At 43.2% G+C, this 26,725-nt stretch overlaps 1 protein-coding gene across 1 annotated transcript; it reads right to left on the bottom strand.

The window, feature by feature from the left end:
- Positions 1–26: 26 nt before the first annotated feature.
- RBBP7 (RB binding protein 7, chromatin remodeling factor) lies at positions 27–26,196 on the bottom strand. The gene is given in 13 exon segments (XM_033201780.1): positions 27–478; positions 1,197–1,307; positions 4,601–4,658; positions 7,347–7,423; positions 7,850–7,927; positions 8,039–8,165; positions 9,301–9,445; positions 9,448–9,460; positions 13,470–13,584; positions 14,590–14,767; positions 17,705–17,850; positions 24,832–24,976; positions 25,790–26,196. Coding segments are annotated over 13 exon segments (1,278 nt in total). The 5' UTR covers positions 25,806–26,196; the 3' UTR covers positions 27–409.
- Between the last annotated feature and the right edge of the window lie 529 nt (positions 26,197–26,725).

The following is a 26,725-nucleotide window of genomic DNA, read 5'->3' as shown; positions in this document are numbered from 1 at the left end:
CCACAAAGCTTCTAAAAAAACACAAGTTTTATTTTAAAACTTTATTTCTGCAAAGCCAATCAAGAAGTGTTGGAAGGAAAAAGTGTAAAAGTTATTCTTGCATATTTGGGAACAGCAAGCACTTAGTTTGAGAAAATGAGGACTTAAAACAGTTGAATCAAAGGCAATACCCTGCTACTTGTATTTAAAATCAAAGATGTTCTTTCTTAAGTAACATTCTTCTCTTCCCTAATAGCTACAATATGATACAGTACGCAACAGCTCACTTGAAAGTGCTAGAATCAGAGGATAAAGAAGCCATAAGCCAACCCACTTAACATTTCCTACTATACAATGCCTTTTTGGCGCTTGACAAATCAAGCATTCATGTAGCATTACATTCAACAGAAACATCTCTCGTACTTTGGGTTTAAGATCCTTGTCCCTCCAGTTCGGATGTCGTGACATCTGACTCTTCATCATTGTAAATATTTTCAGCCTGGAGATAACCAAATAAATTCACAGGTGTAAAAACTCCCTATGGTTTTTACAAGGTCATCTAAAAACAATTAATCTATTTAGAACTTATTAGTTTCACTTTTACATTTCTTTCTAAAAGCTTCAATAAGGAAATGGCAGGCTAGCCAGTATTTTGAAAAATTATTTGCCAGTGTGTAATTCCACATGTATACTTAGCCACCCATCCATGCACTAATTTCAATCACTGTTCATAAGAGATGTTTTCCAAAAGCACTTCAAGCATCGTTTAGAGGAAGTGGTAGCCCAGATGTTACTGAAGTCTCAGTTAACACCTTAGAAATGTCAAGTACTCAGTGCTCATCCTCAGAGAACTTAGTGTCATTTGAATGCCTTGACATCTCCTTCCCATATCCTTCATATCTACCACACAGAACAGACACTGGAGACAGAGCAGCGATGCCAAGACTCCAGTGCATGAAGAGCGCAACAACAATGAAAATCAGTGCAGATGCAGAGATTTCTCCTGACCTGATAGGTGCTACAAATAGCAAACAGTGGACGAAGCACCATATGGGACTAAAGATTATATTGTTGAAATGGAAAAAGTTCTTTTAAACTATTTCTGTAAATGTTTGGCATAATATGCACCTACATATTCGAAATAACTTTATTACATTATGTAACTAGTAAATCTCTCCTTTACAAGATAGTCATTGAAGAAAAACATTTTAACTCACCATTTGCCATATCTGCATGATGTTATCCTCAGACACTGAGCAAATGACCCAAGGCTCATTGGGGTTCCAGCTAAAATCTGAAATCTTAGCAGTGTGTCCTCCATGAATAAACTGTTACAAGAACAAAAAAAACTTTGGTTTCATATACTCTCCTGTTAATCCTAATAAAGATTTTAAAAAGTCTTTAGAGCATCAGTATTTCAACTCGGGGTGGGTGCTGTCTGGTTTTGAAGAGAGGTGGTACAGGCTCAGTAATCTATTTATACCTATTTTGCAAATTTCCAAACCTCCAGAAAAGATGACAGAATATAGTACAATGGATACCTGTATACCCTTTACCTAGATTCACCAAGTACTAACAGCATAACCGATGCTTTATCCACGTGTCTATACAATGAAATGGCTGAAGACTTCAGCCTGCATTCCTTAAGAATGACATTTTCCTACATAATCAAAATGCCATTTCCATACTGATTATGATGAACATTAATCCAGCATCATTTGCTCATATACAGTTAGGTGCAAATATCTAAGGTAGTCAATCCATTATATGCCATGTAACATACTCTTCTATTATACAAGGGGCCTGAGGAGTCTTCTGTTCTTCCCCTCTGCACTTGACTAAGATAGGCATACTTCTTGCCCATCTTTCCAAGGTACACAAACAGCACCAGGGTGAAAGAAAATCCCTGGCTCCGAAAGCATAGCTCCAGATAGTCCCTTATAAGTTATGCCTAAGGTGAGACAGCTTTGCTAAACAATTCTGAAGAAAGCAGTTGTTCCTGAAAGAGACAACCTGGTGGGAAGGCACTATGCCTTATTTATCTTAGAATTAAGATTTAAATGAAACAGTTCTTCACAAGGACAATATTAAATACATTGCTTGGAATTGGGACATCACACTTTCTGACAAAGTCTGATTTGACTCTAGTTTGGCAATGAGGTCCCTGCCTGCCGACAACTATGTCTCATGCAATGTATCTATTTTACCGAATAATCTTATCAGGTTAAAAATATGAAGCGGGGCTAAAACTCAACGCCTGTAATCCCAGCCCTTTGGGAGGCCAAGGCAGGCGGATGGCTCAGGCTCAGGAGTTCAAGACCAGCCTAGGCAACATGACAAAACCCTGTCTACAAAAAATATGAAAATGAAAATTAGCTGGGCGTGGTGGGGTGTGCCTGTAGTCCCAGCTACAAACTGGGAGGTGGAGGTTGAAACTGGGAGGTGGAGGTTGCAGTGAGCTAAGACTGCGCCACTGCACTCCAGCCTGGGTGACAGAACCAGACCTTGACTTAAAAAAAAAAAAAAAAAAAAAGAGGTAAACAGCTTTTTTAAGTACTCTTAGGGGTACACAAGTGAATATGTTGGCTGGGTGTGGTGGCTCATGCCTGTAATCCCACCACTTTGGGAGGCTGAGGCAGGCGGATCACCAGGTCAAGAGACCGAGACCATCCTGGCCAAAATGGTGAAACTCCGTCTCTACTAAAAATACTAAAATTATCTGGACACGGTGGTGTGCACCTGTAGTCTCAGCTACTTGGGAGGCTGAGGCAGGAGAAACCGCTTAGAACTCGGGAGTCGGAGGTTGCAGTGAGCTGACATCACGCCACTGCACTCCAGCCTGGGCGACAGAGCAGTACTCTTAAGGGGTACACAAGTGAATATATTCTAAGATCACTGGGGCTTAGAATACATACAGGAGTTATCAAAGCATACTGGTGGAATAGTTCACTACTTTCTTTTTGGGACAGGGTCTCACTCCCATTGCTCAGGCTGGAGTGCAGTGGTGTCATCATGGCTCACTGCAGCCTCAACTTCCCCGGGCTCAGGTTTCTCCTACCTCAGTCTCCCGAGTAGCTGGGACTATAGGTGCACGCCACCACGCCTGGCTAATTTTAATTTATGGGTTTTTTTTTGTAGAGACAGGGTTTTGCCATGTTTTCCCAGCCTGGTCTTGAACTTTTGGGCTCACGTGATCCACCCACCTTGGCCTCCCAAAGTGCTGTGATTCCAGGCAGGAGCCACCATGCCCAGGCCCAGTTTAATTCTCTCAAATGTCCCTTGATTTCAAGCTCTCTTGTGAAAAACAAAATCCTAGTGTATTTTCTCAAGCACCTTGGAATTGTTGCAGAGCCATAATATACAAAGTAATACGCTTTCCTTTCTCCCTAAAAAAATTGCTGGAGACCTTGAAAACACTGTACTATGTGAAAGAATCAGTCCCAAAAGACAAAAGTCACATTTACATGAAATATCTAGAATAACCCAATCTTATAGTGCCAGAAAGTCTCTTAGTAGTTGCCAAGGGCTGGAGGAAGAAGCGAATTCAGAGGTGATAGCCACAGTTTCTTTTGGAGGGTATGAACAATGTTCTAGAATTGATTTGTGGTGATGGTTGTATAAGTCTATGAATATACTAAAAACCACTGCCTTCGAGAAAAAGAAGGAAAATCCCCCAAAACCAAGAACACCCCCTCCCCACTGAACTGTACACTTTAAAGAGGTGAACTGTGTAGTATGTAAATTATATCTCAGCAAAGCTGTCATCAAAACAAAAGGGACTGGGGCATTCTTACAAGGTGGGCTTGGTGAACATCCTCTGTGTGCAGGGCTTGCTCTCAAGGGCCTTCTTTACCTTTGAAAACTTGTGGACATTCATATAATCCATAAGTTCAGAGAAAAAATAAATAATACTCATGGACAAAGTACAAGTGTGCCAAAAATGAGTACTGAAATTAGAACTAAAATCATAAATGACAAGAGTGATGAGTGACTATCTGCCAAATGATAGGAGGAGACAAATGTTAGATTCAGAGCAAGGACAAGGAACCATTGCTAAATCCGGCAATGTTTCACAGAAAAATGACGAAGTGAGCACTGAAGGACTCAGACGGGAAGAATGAGGATGGGCAGATACCACCATATAAGCTTTCAAAGGGCCAAGGAGATGCATGTGCTTCAATCGGGCACGGGAGGGAGGTAGTGGGCTCTGCTACCATCAATATCGAGAAAGCCCTCCTTTTCTGGGCAGGAAACTTAAAAAGCATTGAAAATTTTTTCTGTACTGTTAGGAAATGTTAAGTATTGCCAACTGAATAGCAGTTATACTCACTCCCCATCCCTAAACCATCACAAATACCAGAGTTGAAATCAGTGAGAAATCACTACATACTATTTTCCAGGACCCCAAACCATTCTCAGTGAAACATTCATAAAAACCTACTGGGCACCATTTACTATTTTTGATAAATGTCAAAGCCCAATCGCAATAACCTTCAGGACCTCCATTTTGAAACCATCTGCAAGACCTAGAATTCAAAGTTCTGACTCATTCTCGAAATAAACGGATCAATGACAATCCAATCTGCATATGGCATTTCATCTTCTATAAGCCAATGCGTACCAGGAGTTCTGGAGGCCCATCTTCTGCATCTTCTGCTGATTGTTCTTCCCCAATTTTACTGTAAGAATAAAGAATATAATGCTTTCATCAGTGAAATTCTTGTAGCACGAACATCTGCTAAACCAGTATCAGCCCAGAAAGTAATCTTAAAACACAAACACACTCACAAAAACAACTTATTTCTATACTACAATCAATTAAGTTTTTTTTCTTTTTCCTTAGAGACATGGCCTCTCTGTTTCCCAGGCTGCAGTGCAGTGGCTATTCATTCACAGGCACGATCACTGTGCACTAGAGCCTTGAACTCCTGGGCTCAAAAGCGATCCTCTCGCCTCGGCCTCACCACATCTGGCTACTGTTTATATTTCGTGTAAGGGTGGAATGTTTACTTTCTGGAAATAAGTTAGAGTTGTTCATAATTGAAGCTGCAGAATGAGGAATTATTGTCAATAATAAACATTAACTCAAAATCCCTTCATTATTTTAACTGTTTATTGCCTTAGAATTAAAAGGTGAAATGTATAGTTAAAAAAATCTACACATGAATTGACGTGTAATCCCTATACTTCACTCAAAGCCTTTTGCATCCCAGGAGTAAAATATAATTACATATCAGTACTATAGATCTGTCTAAAGATATGGCAATAAAACGTTACGAAATGTGTAAGCCAAGGAAAAGTTAAGGTTTTTCTCTTAAAAACTTCAATTTGTAGAATTTGCCAGTGCTCAACAGTGAAATCACTCTTTATGTATCAGTATCAGCCCTATCCTTTTACCTAACCCAAATACTTTACTAGTAACAACTGCTAAAAACAAAACCCAGCCCTCCAAGTGAGACATTTTTTTCCTTCCCATAAAATTAACCAAACAATCTCAAACCTGTAGGATTGCTAGACAATTATATTTCTCTTCCACATGTCAGTACAGTTGCTAACACTCACCCATTTTAATCCCAAATTTTATCTAATATTTTTAAATTTTTTGTAGAGACAGGGTCTATGTTGCCCAGGCTGATCTCGAACTCCTGGGTTCAAGCGATCCTCCTGCTTCAGCCTCACAAAGTACTGGGATTATAGACATGAGCCGCTATGCCTGGCCCCCTATCTAATGTAATTTTAATATTGAACAAGCTAAGAAATAATTGTAGTAAGAAATTACACACAATGGTCACAAATTATTGGCACCTTCAGGGGCAATTCAGTTGCCAGGGCATCAGACTTCCAAACCTTGCTGTACGCTTCATACCTCTTTATAGTTTTGATTTAGGTTTTTTTATTTTACTACTAAAATTGTTTTTAAATCAAATACAATGCCCCGAACTGTCTGCTTTAAAGGTTTTCTACATCTTCAAGTATTTATCATGGCAACAGTTTGCTCCATCAGAACCCTGAATATTAGTTATTTTAAGTTTTATATACAAGCATTTTATTCTCCAGTGTCTCTTCTACATACTGAGGATTACTGCCTCTGTAATTAAGGCAGCCTTGGTTTTAATATACAGGTTGAAGATCCCAAATCCAAAATGTTACAAAATCCAAAACTTTACGCACCACACGACACTCAGAATTTGGACTTTCACACCGAGTGCAATGGCTCATGCCTGTAATCCCAGCACTTTGGGAGGCCAAGGTGGGAGAATCACTTGGGGTCAGGAGTTTGAGACCAGCCTGGCCAATATGGCAAAGCCTTTTTTTTTTTAAAGTAAAAAATACAAAACTGGGCACGGTGGCTGTGGCAGTGCCTGTAGACCCAGCTCCTCAGGAAGCTGAGGCACGAGAACCGCTTGAACCTGGGAGACAGAGGTTACAGTGAGCCAAGATTGTGCCACTGCACTCCAGCCTGCCAGATAGAGCAAGATTCAGTCTCAAAAAAAAAAAAAAAAGAAGAATTGGACTTTCAGTTCAGATTTGAGATGCTCAACCAGTTAAGTATAATACAAATATTCCAAAATCCTAAAAATTCCAAAACCCCAAACACTTCTTATTCAAGTATTCTGGATAAGGGATACTCAACCTGTACTAAATTCAGTCCACTTCAAAGCAATATATTTAATACAAGCAGAAAATAAGTTATTTTTTGGTAATTTAATGATTTAAACTTAAGATGACATCTTATGGAGAGGTATGTAACTGAGCAACTTTATTAAGTTGTAAAGGCTCAGATAAAAAAAGTAAAGGAGTCTAAAATTCTTAGAACAGCAAGCTGAAGTAAAGGAACTTTTAAAAATTGGGAGAAACTCTTTATACAATGAGGCCCCAGAGAACATAAGCTCTCTGACAGCTTGGGCTGTCCTTGTCCCCTTCACAAAGGTCTCCCCAGCAGTTATACAACCCACAGCGGGAGTGCACATCTGCAGAATGAATCACTGAAAGCAAAGTAAATGGTACAAAAACTCAGAATAAACAGTCCTGCCTACACGTACTATGAGATCCAATGAGACGTAAGACAGCTAACATCTTGATCTCTCTATATCAAGTGTTTTAAATAGTCATTTGAATGCAAAAACAGACACATACACCTTCATGCCTGAATATTAAGGACAAAACTCACACCAGAGAAATTTTTTACAGTTCATTTGCTGCTTCACTTCTATTTTACAAAACAAAGACTCTTTAGGAAGATAAGTTTCTTTAATATTAGGTTTCTGAAGGGGGATTACCAAATTGCTTTTCTAGTTTATGAATTACTATGTAACTTGCCAGATGAGCATATTTATGCAGTATCTTGTCACAGGACTGTAAGTTACCTTAAATCCCACACATTCAGGCGGCGGTCAGTACCACTTGAAGCCAGAATAGTTTCATTATGTGGAGACCAGTGGACCTAGTAATAGATAATTTTGAAAATGTATTAAAGAACCATCCGCTGCTAGGTTTGTGGCTGCTGTTTTAATCTGATATTTTCCCATCCTGCACTCTATGATCTTATCCTTGGCCTGATGTCCTCACTCTCTTGTCCCGGACTTTCAAGTGCTCTGAAAGGGCTCAGCTCCATCCTGTCCTCAGGAAGGCTGCACTCCCCAGCACTGAGGAACTCAGCCTGGAATTTCAATAAATTTATTCAACCCCATAACCATCCCAGAAGCTTTTTAATTCTTCAATAGGGTGTACCTTACCCTATGAACATCTCCATGTAACACCATGGACAAGGCATTTTTTTCAATAGTGGACCACCAGTCTGGTATAGCTTAACTGATGAATCCCTGGATTTCATTTCTTGACATACAGACACCAGAAAACTGTCACATACCTGGAAAATTTCATCTTTATGAGATTCGAAGGTATGGAGTTTTAATTTTAAGTTACGCAGATCCCATAAAGCTACGGTCTAAAGAAAAATAACAAGTGAAAATGATTTCTAAGCTTTACCTAAGAATTTTCAAATATCTGATTAAAGCACAAGAGAACTGGGTTTTATAAACACCAAATAATGCGAAACCTTATCCGCAGAGCCGGTGGCTAGAATAAATTCGCTGTAGGGATTGAATGAGAGGCAGTTGACTTCGGCAGTGTGCGCATCCACCAAGTGGCTCGGCTTGGAGGTGGTATTGGACCTGGTGTCCCATCTAAAACACAAAGGTAAAGTCACACAGCAACCAGGGAGGACACACTCACATTTGGCCCCACGTCACTGTCACTACACTCCACAACTAGCTCCACTGTGTGAGCCCCTTCATGAGGAAAACAACCACACAGCTGGTGATTCAGACCTTGACCACTAAATGATACATTCAAAACCTACAGAGAACAAGCTAGTGCTGTTAGTTCTGTTTTTTAATTAGATTCCTATTTTATTTTATTTTATTTTATTTTATTTTTTTTTGAGGCGGAGTCCTCGCTCTGTCGCCCGGACTGGAGTGCAGTGGCCGGATCTCAGCTCACTGCAAGCTCCGCCTCCCGGGTTTTACGCCATTCTCCTGCCTCAGCCTCCCGAGTAGCTGGGACTACAGGCGCCCGCCACCTCGCCCGGCTAGTTTTTTTTGTATTTTTAGTAGAGACGGGGTTTCACTGTGTTAGCCAGGATGGTCTCGATCTCCTGACCTCGTGATCCGCCCGTCTCGGCCTCCCAAAGTGCTGGGATTACAGGCTTGAGCCACCGCGCCCGGCCTAGATTCCTATTTTAATTACCAACTACTTCAAGCATACACAAAATACAGACTATGTAGAGAATAATGTTAACAATCTGATACCTACAACTGGTTTTGACAAATGCCCAGTATTTTGTCACATTTGCCTCAGGTTATTTGTTTATAAGGTGATAGGTGAATGAAGTCCTGTGGCCATACCTTGATACATTTTCCTCCCTGACCTTCAACTGGCATCACTCTGGATTCCAATCTTGATATTTACCACCACACCAAGTATGTCCCTTCACATGTCCATACCTATTTTTCTTTTTTTCTAAATAATAAGCGATCCTCCCACTTCAGCCTCCTGAGTAGCTAGGACTACAGGTGCACACTATCACACCTAGCTAATTTTTTGTTTTTAAATTTTGTGTAGAGACGGAGTCTTACACTCCTGGTCTCAAGCAATCCTTCTGCCTCAGCTTCCCAAGGTGTTGAGATTACAGGAGTAAGCTACCTAAAGCTGTTTTTTTAAAGCCATAAAAAAAAAAAAAAAAAACAACTACAGCCTGCAGCAATCACTAGTCATTCAGGTCACCCATTTAACAAGATCCCACTGAACTTTCCACCTTACATCATAAGTTTCTGATCATCAGCAACAGATCCAAACAATGACTCGTGCAGCAGGTGCCAGGCCACATCCTCTACAACAGCTGAGTGGCCAGTAAAGATAGCTTTAGCATCCACAATTTTGCCTTCTTTTGGTCCTGCGTTTATATCCATAGACAGACAGTCTAAGAGAGAAGGAGAGAAAAAAAAAAGAACAAGGGCTATAAGAGACTTCCCCCCCTCCCCCGCCGAGACAGTGTCTCAGTCTGTCACCCAGGCTGGAGCACAGTAGTGCGATCTCGGCTCACTGCAGCCTCCGTCTCCCAGGCTCAAGCGATTCTCCTGCCTCAGCCTCCTGAGTAGCTGGGATAACAGGTGCAGGCCAACACGCCTGGCTCATTTTTTTTGTATTTTCAGTAGAGACGGGGGTCTCACCATGTTGGCCAGGCTGGTCTTGAACTTCTCGCCTCAAGTGATCCACCTGCCTTGGCCTCCCGAAGTGCTGGGACTACAGGTGTGAGCCACTGTGCCCGCCAAGAGATTGAATTTAAATGCTAACATCTTATTTAAAATAATTTCATTACAAACAAAACTATTCAACTGTATAAAAGTTTGAGGTAAACACAAGAGAGAAAATATAAGCAAACAGAAGAGTATGTGGGTGCAGCCTCCATGTGAGGTGCAGAGGAAAAGGAAACTCCACTGTAATGAGGGGGAGGAGAGACTGAGTACGGTGGCAGGCAAGGACACTGATGCTGGAGTTTCTACCTACATACATTCAGACATTCAAGTACCCCAAATTCACTTAGACAACACAACAAATCACCAAGAGCCCGGCGCTCAGCATCTACTGAACACAAATGCACATTCTAGAAGTTTACACTGGGATGGGAAGACTGCGAATTAAAATCAAACTGTGCCTCTCACATAGCAAAAGCCTCATGGACAAGTCTTTCACTTCATGGCAGAAACCACCACAGACATCAGGAGATGTGACAGGTAAATGACACTGGGCCAGAAACCTCTACTAGTCTACTCTGAGAGGTCAAGGCCTGGGGCCCACAGACAGATCCCCAACGATGCGCTCCTTGAAGCATCAGCAGAGTCCAAGAAGGGGCCATAGGGCCTTACTTGGCCTCAAAGGTCACAGCAGCCCACAATAAGGAGGTCTCATGTGGGCCTTGACATCCTGTCACAGAAGAATTAAGAGGAAAGTCTTAAGTTTTTAATGAAAAAATATTGCAAGGTATAGGGCAACGATTCTCATTCAATGGTTATAAGAAATAATCCCATGAAGGTATATTAGCACTACAGTTCCACTGACACTGGTATGGGCTTCATATTTGGTTTTTTGTTTTTTAAAATTCAGAGCACGTGACCATGAAAGGGCTTCATCTCTTTTTATTAAATCACTTTCTTACATGAAAGAGTTTCTTTTTTTTTTTTTTGAGACGGAGTCTCCCTCTGTCACCCAAGCTGGAGTGCACTGGCCAGATCTCAGCTCACTGCAAGCTCCGCCTCCCGGGTTCACGCCATTCTCCTGCCTCAGCCTCCCGAGTAGCTGGGACTACAGGCGCCCACCACCTTGCCCGGCTAGTTTTTTGTAGTTTTTAGTAGAGACGGGGTTTCACCGTGTTAGCCAGGATGGTCTCGATCTCCTGACCTTGTGATCCGCCCGCCTCGGCCTCCCAAAGTGCTGGGATTACAGGCTTGAGCCACCGCACCCGGCCAGAAAGAGTTTCTTTTCTTTTTTTTTTTTTTTTGAGACAAACTCTCGCTCTCTTGCCCAGACTAGAATGCAATGGTACAATCTGGGCTCACTGCAACCTCTGCCTCCCGGGTTCAAGCAATTCTCCTGCCTCAGCCTCCCAAGTAGATGGGACTACAGGTGTGTGCCACCATGCCAATATTTTTGTATTTTCAGTAGACACGGAGTTTAACCATGTTGGCCAGGCTGGTCTTATACTCCTGACTTCAGGTGATCCACCCACCTCGGCCTCCCAAAGTGCTGGGATTCCAGGCATGAGCCACTGCGCCCAGCCACATGAAGGACTTTCTGTAACAAAGCTATTTCCCAGTAATGGCTATTTTCCCAGTAACAAAACTTTTTTTTTACACAATACATATGCCCTCAAGTCTCTGTTGTTACTTACACATGAAGACACTCAATGTACATAAACTGAAGAGAAAGGAACATGTGGCGCTGCTGCCATTCACACCGACTCAGAAGGATCTGGCAAGATTAGCATGATGCTTGGCATGGGGGGAGTCCCTGGCAAATGTCAGCTATTATTACTACTACCAAATTCCCAGCCTGGTCTCTTCAAAAGGTACTAGTAATTGGGTTAATGAGTACAGTCCACTTTCCCTACTTGGGAAATCATGTCATATACACTTTGAGGGAAGCATCCTTTCAGAAAGCCTGTAATCCCAGCTCTTTGGGAGGCTAAGAAGGGTGGATCACTTGAGCCCGGGAGTTCAAGACCAGTTTGGGCAATATGGCAAAACTCCATCTCTACAAAAAATACAAAAATTTGCTGGGGTGGTGGTGGGTGCCTGTAGTCCCAGCTACTTGAGAGGCTGAGGTAGATAGCCACTTGAGCTGGAGAGGTGGAGGTTGCAATGAGCCAAGACTGAGTCACTGTGCTTTAGCCTGGGTGACAGAGCAAGACCCTGTCTAAAAAAGTGAAAAGACAACCAACAGAATGGGAGAAAATTTTTGAAAATCAGAGGGACTTATACCTAGAATACATAAGAAACTCTTATAACTTGACAATAAAAAGATAAAATTAAAATATGGGCAAATAATTTGAATACCTATTTCTCCAAAGGAGATATGCAAATGGCAAGTACAAGAAAAGATGCTCATCATTAGTTATCAGGGAAATGCAAATTAAAACCACAATGAGCCAGGTGTAGTGACTCATGCCTGTAATGCCAGCACTTTGGGAGGCCAAGGCAGGATTGTTTGAGCCCAGGAGTTCAAGACCAGCATGGCCAACATGGTGAAACCCTGTCTCTTACTAAAAGTACGAAAATTAGCTGGGCTTCATGGCGCATGCCTGTAATCTCAGCTACTTGGGAGGCTGAGGCAGAAGAATTGCTTGGACCTGGGAGGTGGAGGTTGCAGTGAACTGAGATCGTGCCACTATACTCCAGCCTGGGTGACAGAGACAGACTCCATCTCAAAACAAGAACAAAAACAAAAACAAACAAAAAAACCCCAGGAGATACCACTTTACGCACACTAGGATAGCTATAATAAAAAAGACAAGCATTGGTGAGGATGTAGAGAAACTGGAACATTTGTACATTGCTTGTGGAAATGTAAAATGGACAGCCACTTCGGAAAATAGTTTTGTAGTTCTTCAAAAAATTAAACAGAGATACCATATGATCCAGTAATTCCACTCCTAGGTATATATCCAAGAGAAATGAAAACATACATCCACACAAAAACTTGTAAACAAATGTTCATAATTCAAAGTAACCCAAAAGTAGAAAGAACTCAAATGGTTCATTGACTGACAAATAAGTGAACTGTGGTATATCCATACAGTGGAATATTGTTCATCCATAAAAAGGAATGGAATGTAAGTAATGTTACTTGAAAACATTATGCTAAGTGAAAGAAGCCAAACAGAAAAGGCTACATATATGATTTCATTTATATGAAATATCAAGAACAGATAACTCTATAGAGACGGAAAATAAATTAGTGTTTACCAGGAACTGGGGGAAGGCAGGGAATGAGTGGGGAGTCACTGCTTAATGGGTATGGAATTTCTCTTTCAGAGAGCGAAAACATTCTAGAATTAGTGGCGATAGTTGTGCACTTTTGTGAATATACTAAAACTCACTGAATTGTACACTTAAAAAATACTTTATATTAATCAAGTCCCACAAACATTCTAGAGTTTCCATTATAAGGGCCTGGAGGATCATCTTTTAAATAATGGGAGGCCTTTTGCCTATGCTCCCTCCATCCTAAGGCTACTTCAAAAGAGCTTTGTGGAATCCGAAGACTCATACAGGGCAGTATGAAACCTATGTCTCTAAGTCCTGGGGGAATGTTACCACAATAATCAGCAGTATTATCTTAGAAAACCTTTCATCTATATAGCACTCCTTCAGTACAGCTGTGACGCATCAGCTCTCACTATATGAACAAATTACAAAGAATACGTTTCTCACATGGTCATCAGATGCACTTAGGAGATGTCCACTCAAATTCGAATTCCAGGAGAGACCATAGCCTTCCTTCTGGTGACCTCTCAACCTGAGATCAGGATTACATTCTCCACTTGGTCTAAGAAAAGATGAAAAAACATTAAGTTGTTCTCTGTTCATAAGAACTGGTGAGAATAAATTCTCACTCCTTCATTGAGTGAGCCATTACAGCAACTGCACATGAACAAGATCTGGTCTGACCCATAACCACTTTAAAAAGCTGTTCTCTTTGCTTTGTTCTTAATACCCAATGCAAATTGAGCCTCATGACCATTAAATGATTGGTTTCTTTGGAAAACCTAATAGTATCCCCAACACAAAAATACTAAAAACTACAGCTATCCTACAAATTTGGGCAGTGGTAACCCTATCCCCCCAACTCCCCAGTTTTTTAGAAATATTTCTAACACAGCAGGTCTGGTTGCTCAGTCCTTGCATGCCTCTAGGGTAGCCTGCAACCATAAATGACCCTTAGCTAACCCCTGGGAATGTGACCCTCAGAAAGTTCTTCATGTCACTGACTGGTAAAGTTGTGTAAGCCCAGAGCAGTGGGGTATGCCATAGGAACCTGTCAAGACTTGTAGGATTGTTTAGCAAGATTCACAATATATTTGGCTTCACTATTGGGGTTCTCAATTTTGTTACTATGGCTCGTCATAGAACAGGATGTGCCCATGCCAACAGACCTCCACAAAAATCCCAGATTCTGAAACTCAAATGGGCTGCCCTGGATAGAGACATTTGGCACATGTTCCTATGGTTTGCTGCTAGAGACAAAGTATGTCCCATATGACCGTGGATGGGAAGGACTCAGACGCCTGTAGCTAACCTCTCTGGACCTCCCCTGATGTCCTTCTTCCTTCTTCCTACTTTTGCTCTGGATCCTTTGCTGTAATAAACTTTAGCTGTTAGTATAAGCTGCTTTTAGGTAGTTCTGGCAAATCCCTGAACTTGAGGATGGTTATGGGAACCCCCCCAAAGCAATTTTTAAACCTTTAAATATTATAAAGTATGCTACTTTGACTTAAAAACATTACCAGTTTGAATCAAGAAAACTGCTCAAGTAATGACCTTTTATTATTACATACCTGGTTTAGCAGGGTGTTTTGTATAGTCAAAAACCAACACATCAGAAGATGGTGTTTTTGTAGCAATGATGTGAGGATTCTGCGGCATGTAACGAGCACGGTTTACTTCTCCTTCATGATTGATTTTAATTTCACATTCAATTTTTCCTGTTACAGAACCAAAGCCACCAAATTCTAATGTGAGGAGAAAGAAACACACACACACTCAGGATTAAATTCACAAATTACTTAGTTCAATCAACCCAACAGATTTTGACCTGGCAGAATACAACACAAATTGACAAGCCAAAGACAGAGACATGCATAGAGAAAATCCAAATATGTGGGTTCATTTGCCCATCAATTTATTCTTAAAGCCCATTTGCACTGGAAAACATTGGTAGCTGCCTTATGCAACTTAATTCAGTTCCACCTTGGATCTAAAACTGTCCTCTTTCAGTTATGAAGATGATACAGTTATTCACTGAAATTTCAAATAACCACATAATAAGCAGACTAACAGTTTTTTAGTTCAAATACAACTCATTGGAAATGCTGCACTGATTTAGCATCTTATTTTAGGATTCATCAAAACAGGAAAGGTTTTAACCCTCAGGAGTATGAACACCCTTTGAGTCTAAAGTCAGAAGCATCCTCAAATCAGTGTGAAATCCATGCTAACCCCTACCTGTCCCTAAACACACATACGTTGGCTCTGCTAGCATCCTTGGTTTAACTGCTAGTGCAGTGCCAAGGTTAACCTCTCCGCCCATCTGGTGTGTGAATAAGACTGTAGTATTAAATAATCATGAAAAAGGCCTTGTAAAGTAACAAGCCGTATAAAAAAGCACAGTAACTTCCAAGAAGTAGCAACATATTAGCAGAAAGAATACAAGTAGAGAACATCTAAGCAAATACAGCAAACAAGAACATTCTTTTTTGTGTTCATAGATAAAAAACTTGAATTAGTTGCTGAGGCTTAAAAAGATAGGAGAGTTCACACTACAATTGTGTTATTCTTCCTGACCTATATTGCCTTTTCTTTGCACATTCCATTTTAGCTCACCCTGTGTCTCAGGTCAGGGACAACTAACACAAATGCCTACTGGAGCCAGGCTGGTAAGAAGTAAAATAGACCGGGGCCTGGAGCAACCACCAAAGGAGCAAACCATTTCTCAGTTCCAGGCAGCTCCTTCTATGTGGAATGCTTAATGAACATTGGCTTCCATGTCTTAATATTAGTATCTAGCTGTTCTCTCTGAAGCAAACATAGCTTTCAGCAGTGCGGCTGAAAAAACCATATCTCATATCTCAGCCTGGGCGACAGAGCGAGACCCTGCCTCATAACAAACAAAAACAAAACACAAAAACTCCCAATGTTTAAAGAAATAAAGCATACAGTTGTTGGGGAATGAACGATAAATTATGGGAGGGGTAAACTGGATGAATCACTTTGGAGAACAGTTTTCTATGAAGTTGACAATGAATACACCATACAACCCAGCAGTTTCACTACACTAGAGAATGTAATATTTTTGAGACAGGATCTTGCTCTGTTGCTCAGGGTGGAGTGCAGTGGTGTGATCCTAGCTCACTACAGCTTCAAACTCCCGGACTCAAGAGATCCTCAGCCTCCCAAGTAGCTAGGACTATAGGCATGCGCCACCACACATGGCTAATTTTTAATTTATTTTTTGATAGAGACAATGTCTCAATGTGTGCCCTGAGTGGTCTTAAACTCCTGGGCTTAAGTGCTCCTCCTGCCTTGGCCTCCCAAAGTGTTGGGACTATGGGTGTGAGCCACTGTGCCTGGCCAGTATTTTATTTTCAATAAGAAAAAAACCCTAAGGCATGTATTAGAAAATGCTAACAGCATTAAGCCATTTGGGACTGTGAAGAGAGAGTTAATACAGCAGTCTGGGTGCTTAGCCCTGGAGTCTCTGAGGAACACTAGGACCCCATTACTGACCCTTGGCAAACTCCTGGGAACATGCACCTCAGAATGTTCTTTCTGTCACTGATGAACTGATGATTTTGTGGTGTGCACCTGGAGCAATGGACCGCGTTGTACCAGTTTGTCAGGTTTACTTTGCAGATATCAAGATTGATGATACATACCTTCTTTTATTACTGGGTCCTCAGTTTGTATTACTGGGGTCCTCAAGTTTCAGTCGCCGTACTGGTTGTCAGCAGGATGTGCCTATGTAACTAGTCCCCCAAGAAAACCTCAGACCCCAAGACCCAAACAGGCTTCCCTGAGCAGAGATATTTCACACATGTCCCTGCAGTTTGCTGCCAGAGAGAAAGCACATCCTGTGTGGCCTTGGACAAGACTTGTGCCAGACCTCCCTGAGCTTGCCGATGTACATCTTTTTCCTGCTGCTTTTGTTTTGTGTTCTTTACTGTAACAAACTTTAGCCACAAGTATAATTTGCTCTTGGGAGTCCTAGCGAAATCACCAAACTTGGGGTGGTCATGGGAATACCAAAAACAGGAGAGTATGTGTTTGACTAAATTAAAAAAAGAAAAAAGCCAACAGATTCCTAAATTAACCCTACCACTACTCCCACTCTCCTCAAACAAAAAAATACCCACTGCACACACCAACACATATTACTTCTACCAAAGTGGAATATCCTAATTACACATAGCAGTTATCCACTTAATTTATCTTGGATACTTTCCTATACCAGTGCGTACAGATTTTTCTCATTAAAAAAAAATTTTTTTTTGAAATTTTGGTAGAAATGAGGTCTGTGTTTTACAGACTGGGCTTGAACTCCTAAGCTCAAGCAATCCTCCCACCTCGGCCTCCCCAAGTGCTGGGATTATAGGTGTGAGCCATGGCACCTGGCCTTTCTTTCTTCTTAATTGCTGAGTAGTATTTCAAACATACCATGTGCTTAACCAACTTTCTATGAACCAACATCTGGGTTACAAGGTTGATCCTAATTTTTCAATTCTGCAATTACGACTAAAATCCTTGCGCACATGTAGGTGAGTAGTTCTGTAGGATAAAGTCCTAGAAGTTAAATTACTAGGCCAAAAGCTAATAGTATAGTTTTAATAGCATATGCTTTGAAAGAGGCATTTTCCCTTTGACATCAATATTGGAATATATGATATACCTACCACCCTTGTCACTGTCACAATGGGAAGCATCAAACTGTGCATCATCATTGGGAATATGTACTCGAGCAACCACCAGATGATTCTGTTCATCAGACGTATGAGTCCCCAGCACTAGCCAATGAAGGGCATAATCTTTTCCTTCCGGTCTGTTTAAGAAAGAAAATAAGTCACACTAATCTGACAAGAAATCTCCAATTGCTAACAAATTCAGTCTAGTTCCCTCAAAATACATTCACATTTCTTTAGCAAATATATACTTAGCATCAACTGTGTATCTTCTCCCCCTCTGGTTACCAACTTTACAATCCCCACATATGCAAATGTAAGAAAATATTCTAGCTACAATATGCAGAGGGCTTGCTTCTTTCTCAAAGACCCATCCTCCTGTGCCTCAATTATCAATGTGAACACTACCTTTTATAGAGCAGCACTCTGGGGAAGGCAGGCCCAACTCAGTATAACACAGACAAACATCTACACAGGAATCCACCAACAATCCCCACACTCATAAATCTCAACTTCCCACCTAAAGAAATCTTCTTCCCACCTAAAAATATCTTACACACTAGATGTTTCCTATTTCCCAATAAGAAATTCTACAAGGTAGTATGGACAGAAAATGTTGAATCAAAAAAACTTAGCTTAAATCCTGGATCAAACTAAAATGCAATTGCTTAAAACACAACCTCCCTGGGGCCTCAGTTTCTTCACTGAATAAAACAGGCTATAAGTGCAAATGGCATGATGTGAAACTCCTTGACGTTTATGATACCTAAGTTTATGAAACGAACATTCTCAATTTTACTGAGGCATCTTTGTTACCTTGTTCTGTGGAAACTCACCTTGAGGCTGAAGAACTTGCCCAAACCTCTTGGCACCTTGGTCCAAGCAGTGATTTTTGCATCAGTATCTATCAAAAAGGCTTCCCCATTTGTATTATCAAGAACACAATTTTCAACTGTGCTCCATGGTCCCACTTCAATGAAGAGGACTGAGAAATAGGGCTCTAGGCTCCAACACAAGACAAGTTAGGCCATTTATCTGTTTCTAAATTTCAGCTGCACGAAGGACTCAATGTTTTTTTTTTTGTTTGTTTGTTTTTCCTAAAAAGATTGAAGGTTACTTCTAGGCAAGTAATTTAGTAATAACTTAAGAAACTACAAGGCCGGGCACGGTGGCTCACACCTGTAATCCAGCACTTTGGGAGGCTGAAGCGGGCGGATCACGAGGTCAGGAGACTGAAACCATCCTGGCTAATACAGTGAACCCCGTTTCTACTAAAATACAAAAAATCAGCCAGGTGTGGTGGTGGGCAGCTGTAGTTCCAGCTACTTGGGAGGCTGAGGCGGGAGAATGGAGTGAACCTGGGAGGTGGAGCTTGCAGTGAGCTGAGATCGTTCCACTGCACTCCAGCCTAGGCGACAGAGCGAGACTCCATCTCAAAAAAAAAAGAAAAAAAAAAAAAAAATACAAGATGCAATTTTACCAAGATTTGGCTTACAGTAAAAAAGTGTGTGCACAGACACACGCACACACACACACTCCCCCAAGAACAGAGTAAGGCAGCCATGACTAAGCAATAGCAACGTGTTTGAAAAAAAGACATCTGGGCGCGGTGGCTCATGCTTGTAATCCCAGCACTTTGGGAGGCCAAGGCAGGCGGATCACCTGAGGTTGGGAGTTCGAGACCAGCCTGTTCAACATGGAGAAACCCCGTCTCTACTAAAAGTACAAAATTAGCCGGGCATGGTGGCACATGCCTGTAATCCCAGCTACTCAGGAGGCTGAGGCAGGAAGATCGCTTGAACATGGGAGGCGGAGGTAGTGATGAGCCAAGATCACACCATTGCACTCCGGCCTGAGCAACAAGAGTGAAACTCTGTCTCAAAAAAAAAAAAAAAAAAAAAAAAAAAAAAAAAGAAAGAAAGAAGAAAGAAAGAAAGAAAAGGAAGACGACATGGGTCTTGATTGATACATGCACAGTGGGCCAAGAATATGATGTGGCTATCAAAAAAGTAATTAATTCCATCTTAGGTGGTCTTTATATGCGTGTAGGGGCATGCACATGAGCCCATGTGCCCCCGCCCCCACTTTTTTTTTTTTTTTTTTTTTTTAAGAGACAAGGTCTCACTATGTTGCCCAGGCTGGTCTCCGACTCTTGGGCTCAAATTGATCCTCCTGCATCAACCTCTTCAGTAGTGGGACTACAGATGTGTGCCACCACATCTGGCTTGCCCACTTATTTTTAACCAGTAAAACCATTAAAATTAGGCTCCAAGCAACATACTTTATGAGGACTTGGACAGAAATCAAACCTTTACAGGGAATAGTGGCTTAAAATGAAGGGTAAGCCAGGTACAGTGCTGTGCACCCACAGTAACAGCTACTAGGGAAGACTGCTTAAGCCTAGGAGTTCATGTCCAGTCTGGGCAACATAGCAAGATCCTGTCTTTAAAAAAAAAAAAACCCAGTCTGGGCAACATAGCAAGACCCTGTCAAAAAAAAAAAAAAAAAAGAAAGAAGAAATATTTGGCCATATGCGGTGGCTCATGCCTCTAATCCCAGCACTTAGGCCAAGGAAGGCGGATTGCTTGAGTCCAGGAGTTCGAGACCAGCCTGGGCAACATGGCAAAATCCCATCTCCACCCCCCCCAAAAAAAAAAAAAACAAAAAAAGTAAATATTTAAAAAGAGAAATAAGAAAGCTTGAGAGAAAGAAGGCACCACAAAGCAATGGCAGGACTGATATCAAAGGAAAAAAGTGACTTCTTTTTTGTGGAGTTAAGCAAGAAAACTGAGACCAACAGGTAAAAAATTACAGGTAGACAGGTCAGTTTATCATAGGCCCTTTCTAATGAATACTGTCCCAAGATGGACTGGAGGAGCTTAAAAATCCCTCTGGACTCAAATTTAATTATTCCAGTTTTCCCCAATTTGATCATCATATGAGAACTTTTCTTTTTACTAGAAATCCTTTCACCTCCATCACTAAAACACAGCCTGTTTTCCTAAACTAATCAATATGACACTATTTTCCTCCAATACTGGATGTACTTAAAGGCTGCAGAAACACTAATGGTTAAGAGTGCCTATTCATTTTCAGTGCAGAATCCTCTGACCCCAGTAACTACCACTAGGAAATTTAGCCAAGCATCACATAAATATGGCCTATTACAAGATTATTCTCAGCAGTATTGTTTATAGCAGCAAAAAGACTGAAAATAACTAAACATCCATCAGTAAGGAACTGGTATCATATATTACACAGTGTATCCATAAACAAAATTCTATGGCACCCTTGAAAAGAACAAGCATATCCAAGCATGCTCACAGGAAAATCTCCAATATATACTCTTACTGACAAACTCAAGTGAAGAACGTGCTACCATAAAAAATGATGAAGATACAGGTATGCACTTCTACACACTGGCAAGGATGGGTTAGGAAATTGAAAACAGTGACTGGGGAAAGGAAGTAGGACAGTAAGGAATGTGGAAAGGGGATTTATTCTTCACTCTACATCCTTTTGTACTTCCTGAATTTGAAAAACTACAAAGCGGCCGGGCGCGGTGGCTCAAGCCTGTAATCCCAGCACTTTGGGAGGCCGAGATGGGCGGATCACGAGGTCAGGAGATCGAGACCATCCTGACTAACACGGTGAAACCCCGTCTCTACTAAAAAATACAAAAAAAAGCTAGCCGGGCGAGGTGGCGGGCGCCTGCAGTCCCAGCTACTCGGGAGGCTGAGGCAGGAGAATGGCGTGAACCCGGGAGGCGGAGCTTGCAGTGAGCTGAGATCCGGCCACTGCACTCCAGCCTGGGCGACAGAGCGAGACTCCGTCTCAAAAAAAAAAAAAAAAAAAAAAAAAAAAACTACAAAGCTTTTTAGGTAAACAATAACTTAGTCTCAATATATTTAAAACATTATTCAACAAGAGATATGAAATAACTACCTAATTAAAAAAAAAAACCAATTTCTTTTTGTTTTTTTTGAGACGGAGTCTGGCTCTGTCGCCCGGGCTGGAGTGCAGTGGCCGGTTCTCAGCTCACTGCAAGCTCCGCCTCCCGGGTTTATGCCATTCTCCTGCCTCAGCCTCCGAGTAGCTGGGACTACAGGCGCCCGCCACCTCGCCCGGCTAGTTTTTTGTATTTTTTTTAGTAGAGACGGGGTTTCACCGTGTTAGCCAGGATGGTCTCGATCTCCTGACCTCATGATCCGCCCGTCTCGGCCTCCCAAAGTGCTGGGATTACAGGCTTGAGCCACCGCGCCCGGCCCTAAAAAAAAACAAGTTCTTAGAAATACCTAAATAAAACCTTTTAAAAGCCAAATCAACAACTGTAATCCCAGCATTCTGGGAGGCTGAGGTGGGTAGATCACGAGGTCAGGAGTTTGAGACCAGCCTGACCAACATGGTGAAAAACCCTGTCTTTAATAAAATACAAAAATTAGCTGGGTGTGGTGGTACACACCTGTAATCCCAGCTACTCAGGAGGTTGAGGCAGGAGAAACGCTTGAACCTGGGAGGTGGAGGGTGCAGTCAGCCAAGATGGTGCCACTGCACTCCAGCCTGGGAGACAGAGTCTTCCTCTGTCTCCAAAAACAAAACAACAACAACAACAACAAAAAAAAACAAGCCAAATCAATTATTTGGACAGTTACCTAACTCAATTGAAGGACAATAGCTCAGAAAGTCCAAGTAATCGTTATGAAGCATGTTGTAAGTCGGCAGAAGAAAGGCTTATAAGGTGGAGCAGGGTCTTGTTCCTCAGAGTCAGACACTGAGGAACAGTCAACATTTTTACTGTTCTGTATGGTGATAAAACACAGTCCCTTTATACCCCAAACTGAACCCTGCAAAGCACCACACAGCAATCCTCAACATCCAAGAACGCAGGCTGCTTGGCATTTTCTTACATTCTCTAAGGCACTGCACATCCCACAACTCAATCCCACAACAGCTTTGTATACAAAGAACACCATGATACATATCAAATAATTTAATTAAAGCATTTTCTGTTGCATTCCTAAGTATTACATATTATAGGTAACATTAAAAAAAAAAACTTCAGCAAGTAGCTTTCATTGAAATCCAAATGAAGAAACACAGAGCTATTTCAATCCTGACAAATTATTTCTGAACAGGAAGGGGTGGGAGAATCAGCATCAGTCACCACTTACCGTGTACTTATGCTGCACCAGGCACTTTAACATGCATGATCTCATTTAATTCCCTCAAATGTAGGTAGTCAGTACGACCAACATCTCCATTTACAGCCCAGACAACACGGCCCCAGTTCACGAAGCTAAGAAGAAGCAGGGGCATGACTCTAACCAGGTCTCTAAGTTTAAAGTCCCTGCTGTTTTCTACTATGTTACAGTGGGTCAAAAAGATCCCCCAAAAGGTAAATTTAGTTAATACATTTTAAATCTGCTTAACAGACCAAAGAGGCAAATGCACACGATGCTCAAACCAGAACTTGAATACCCCTGAGTATACGATGCTTAATCTAGTTTTCAATCTGTTCAAAGGTGACTGTAAGCGTCAATGCTTCCAAGTGTCCATCACTTAGTTCTTCTCTACTCTTCCCACATCTGTACATTTACATTTAGATTTTTGGGAAGCCCAGTGGAAATTCCTATCTGTATGGAAATCAATGTTTGCATATGGAGAACCTAGCCATTGTAAGAGCAGTTTTATATACAATGAGATTATTGTAATTATTATTTTTATTTTTAAGAGATGGAGTCTCACTCTCGCTCTCACCCAGGCTGGAGTGCAGTAGTGCGATCTTGGCTCACTGCAACCTCCGCCTCCCAGGTTCAAGCAATTCTTCTGCCCCAGCCTCCCTGTAGCCTGTAGCTGGGACTACAGGCACACGCTGCCACGCCTGGCTAATTTTTTTTTTTTTTTTTGTATTTTAGTAGAGACGGGGTTTCACCGTGTTGCCTGGGCTGGTTTCGAACTCCTGAGCTCAGGCAATCCACCTGCCCCGGCCTCCCCAAGTGCTAGGATTACAGGCATGAGCCATCGCGCCCAGCCAAAATTAGCTTATTATTTTTATAACTTGTTGCAAAATCCTCTTTTTAGGTTAGAGTTTCATTTAATCCTCTTTAAATTATATGCCCACAACACCCAAATTTAAGATGCTTTTTTGTTGTTTCTTTGGAAGACAGGGTCTCACTCTGTTGGCTAAGCTGGAATGCAGTGGCGCAATCATGGCTCACTGCAGCCTTGAACTCCTGAGCTCAAGCTTACCTTCCAAAGCGCTAGGATTACAGGAGTATAAGCCACTGTGCCTGGCCCCATATTTAATACACTTTAAAAGTACATGGTCAAGTTCCTACTAGAAAAGGTTCAAGTGAATGAGCAAGGCAGACTAACGCAGGGACCAGCTGTGTGATCTTGGGATGGCACTTAAACGCTCACTCCCAGTTCCCCTATCAGTAAAACAAGGATAATGAAAATTACCTACAGCATAGTACTACTATGAGGATTACAACAAGACGTAGATTCTTCAGATGTGCCAGGCCCTGTTCTGACTGCTCAATAAATGCCAGCAATTATTATCAGAGAAACCGTAGATCTAACAGAAAAGAATACTCTTATGAAGACTAACGACAATCTCAAAGTGTATTCCATAAGACGATAACATCTTTTCTTTGGTCAATTGTTAACAAGGTCTTTTTGCCTTTACCAATTAAAATGTATTTATCTTGGGTGACTGTTACGTGTGTTCACTTTGCAAAAATTTATGAAGCCATACAACACTTATGATGTGTGAACTTTTCTGTAAATATTCTCTTCTTTTTCAATAAAGTTTTAAAGAAACGCATTAGTTTGGGCCCAGAGAGATGCTGCTCTACATTCGAGCCCAGGAAATGTCAAATATATTCAGTGTTTCCTCCAAATACCATTAATCTCACAACAGATTCTTTCTCCCCTTTTACCACCACACTATACGCCAGAAATCCTCCCATAAATCACGTTAAGTTTTGAAAATAAAAACCACCTGCCACCCCAAGCAAGGGCTGATTACATACTTATGTTCTAGGTATAAAACGCCAAAACTAGGAAATTCAGAACGACAGTTAAATTTAAGCAAAAAAAAAGTTGCCAGAAACCCTTACTTAGTCACTTCAGGAAGCCACTGAACGGTAAGACTGGGCCACTGAAGAGCATGGGTCATAACCAGGTCATACAGAAACGGTGTATTCTTCTTCCAGATTTTATATTCTTCATTGATGACACGCTCCTCCACAGTATCTTCAAACACTGAAATTTGGAGAAAGCCCACACAATTAAGTGGCTGAGATGGATCGAAGTCAGAAATTGGAGGTCACCTCAAGATGGCCACACCTCATGTACTCTTTCCTTTTACCTCTCATTTGGACACGGACAACTAACTGCTCTTCCAGAAGGTGGAGAAAATACTACCAACCAGGAAGCCTGTTTTTTCCGTTGAGATCAATACTCCCTGCGTATACCATGTTGGGTAGTCAATTACACGGACATGGAAATTGTTTACCCTGTTACAGCTGTTCGCACCTGCTCTAAGATGACGACCTGTACGTACAGGGGCTGCGCGACCCACTCGGGAAGACAAATGCACGTGTACCAGAAGCCCACAGGCCTGGTCCCTCCAATCCCCATCAAGGGAGGCCCCAGCTCCCACGACACCCGCCTCGGCAGCCATAGGCCTGAGGGCTCCAGCAACCCCCGGACAAGGGCCGCGACCCCGAGGCGGTCAACGCGCGCGCGTAGAAGGAGCCGCGGCGCTCGCTTCCCGGCGGCGGCGGCCGCCTCCGCCCCGGGGCCGAGGGCGCCGGAGGGAGCGCAGCCGCTGGAGGAGGGAAGAGAAGAGGGGGGCCCAGCCCTCGGCCCCGCGCCCGGCTCCGGAAGTGCTCGGAGCCCTCGGCACGGCGGTCCCGTCCCGCGCAGGCCCCTCGAGGCGCGCGCCCAGCCTCGCGCCCGGCCCCGCCCCCTGCTCCGCACGCCAATTCGCGCCTTTCGCCGGCGCGTGCCGCGGCCTCGCGCGCCCGCCGCCCCCCGCGGCCCCGGCGCGCGCCGCCCCGCAGGGCCTCTTACTCTCTTTACTCGCCATCTTGCGTCGGGTCGTTCGCCCCTCGCCGCCGCCTCGGACTCCCCTCGTTAGCCAAGAGCAGCCCGACCACTGGCGCTCCTGCCTTTCCCAAACGCGTCACACACTCCCCGCGGTCGAAAGCCCGGGCCCAGTTTTGCTGCCTGGGTGCTCCCCAGACGCCGCGTCCTTGTTTCCTGCCTCCTCCCCGCTCGCGGGTACCGAGGTCTGAGGCGCTCTTCTCTCTCTCTCCAAACTTGGAACGAGACTTTTCAACCCGCGCCTCCCAGCCCGCCCAGGCAGCTAAGCGCAGGCGCATCCGCCCTGGGAAAAGTGAGAGGCGGCGGAGAGGCGGGTCTGGGAGCCAACGGCTCCAGCGCCGCGACCAATGACGCGCGGCGGGCGGGCTTCACGCGGCGTTCGGAGGCGGGCTTCTGGGGATGGGCGGAGCGTGCCGCGGCAGGAAGTTGGCGATGCGCAGGCGCGAGGGCTCGCCCGGCGCTCCCAGGGCCGGCCGCGGGGGCGGATGGGGGCGCGCGGGGGCGGGGCGGATGGGGACCCGAGGGGGCGGGGCGGATGGAGGCGCGGCTGGCCGGCTGAGCGGGGGCCGCGAGCCCCGGGGCGGCTAGCCTTGGGGCCCGCGGGGCGTGGTTGCTTGTAGCGGCAGCGGTGGTGGGGGTGAGAGGGGGGCAGGGAGGCTGCTGCCGCTTAGCCAAGCAAAATCTCAGAGCAAGAGGGGAAAATGGTTCCTGTTCTCGAGAGATTACTGTGCCTTCAAAGTCTCCCTGATAATCACGGACATGCAATTCTCTGCACCCCTGAAATGTTCTCCTCCAGCTGACTGGCCTTTCCTGGGGCCCGGTCGGGCCGAGGTGGGGCTGGTCTCAGAGGGAGGAGAGCTTTTGGAGAGGCCGCGGGCGTTTTCTGCCTGCAAAAGCCGCCGG

This window comes from Trachypithecus francoisi, unplaced genomic scaffold, assembly GCF_009764315.1.
Source record: "Trachypithecus francoisi isolate TF-2019V2 unplaced genomic scaffold, Tfra_2.0 Lachesis_group6, whole genome shotgun sequence".
In the NCBI taxonomy this organism is placed as follows: Eukaryota; Metazoa; Chordata; class Mammalia; order Primates; family Cercopithecidae; genus Trachypithecus; species Trachypithecus francoisi.
This window is presented reverse-complemented; position numbering and strand designations above follow the sequence as displayed.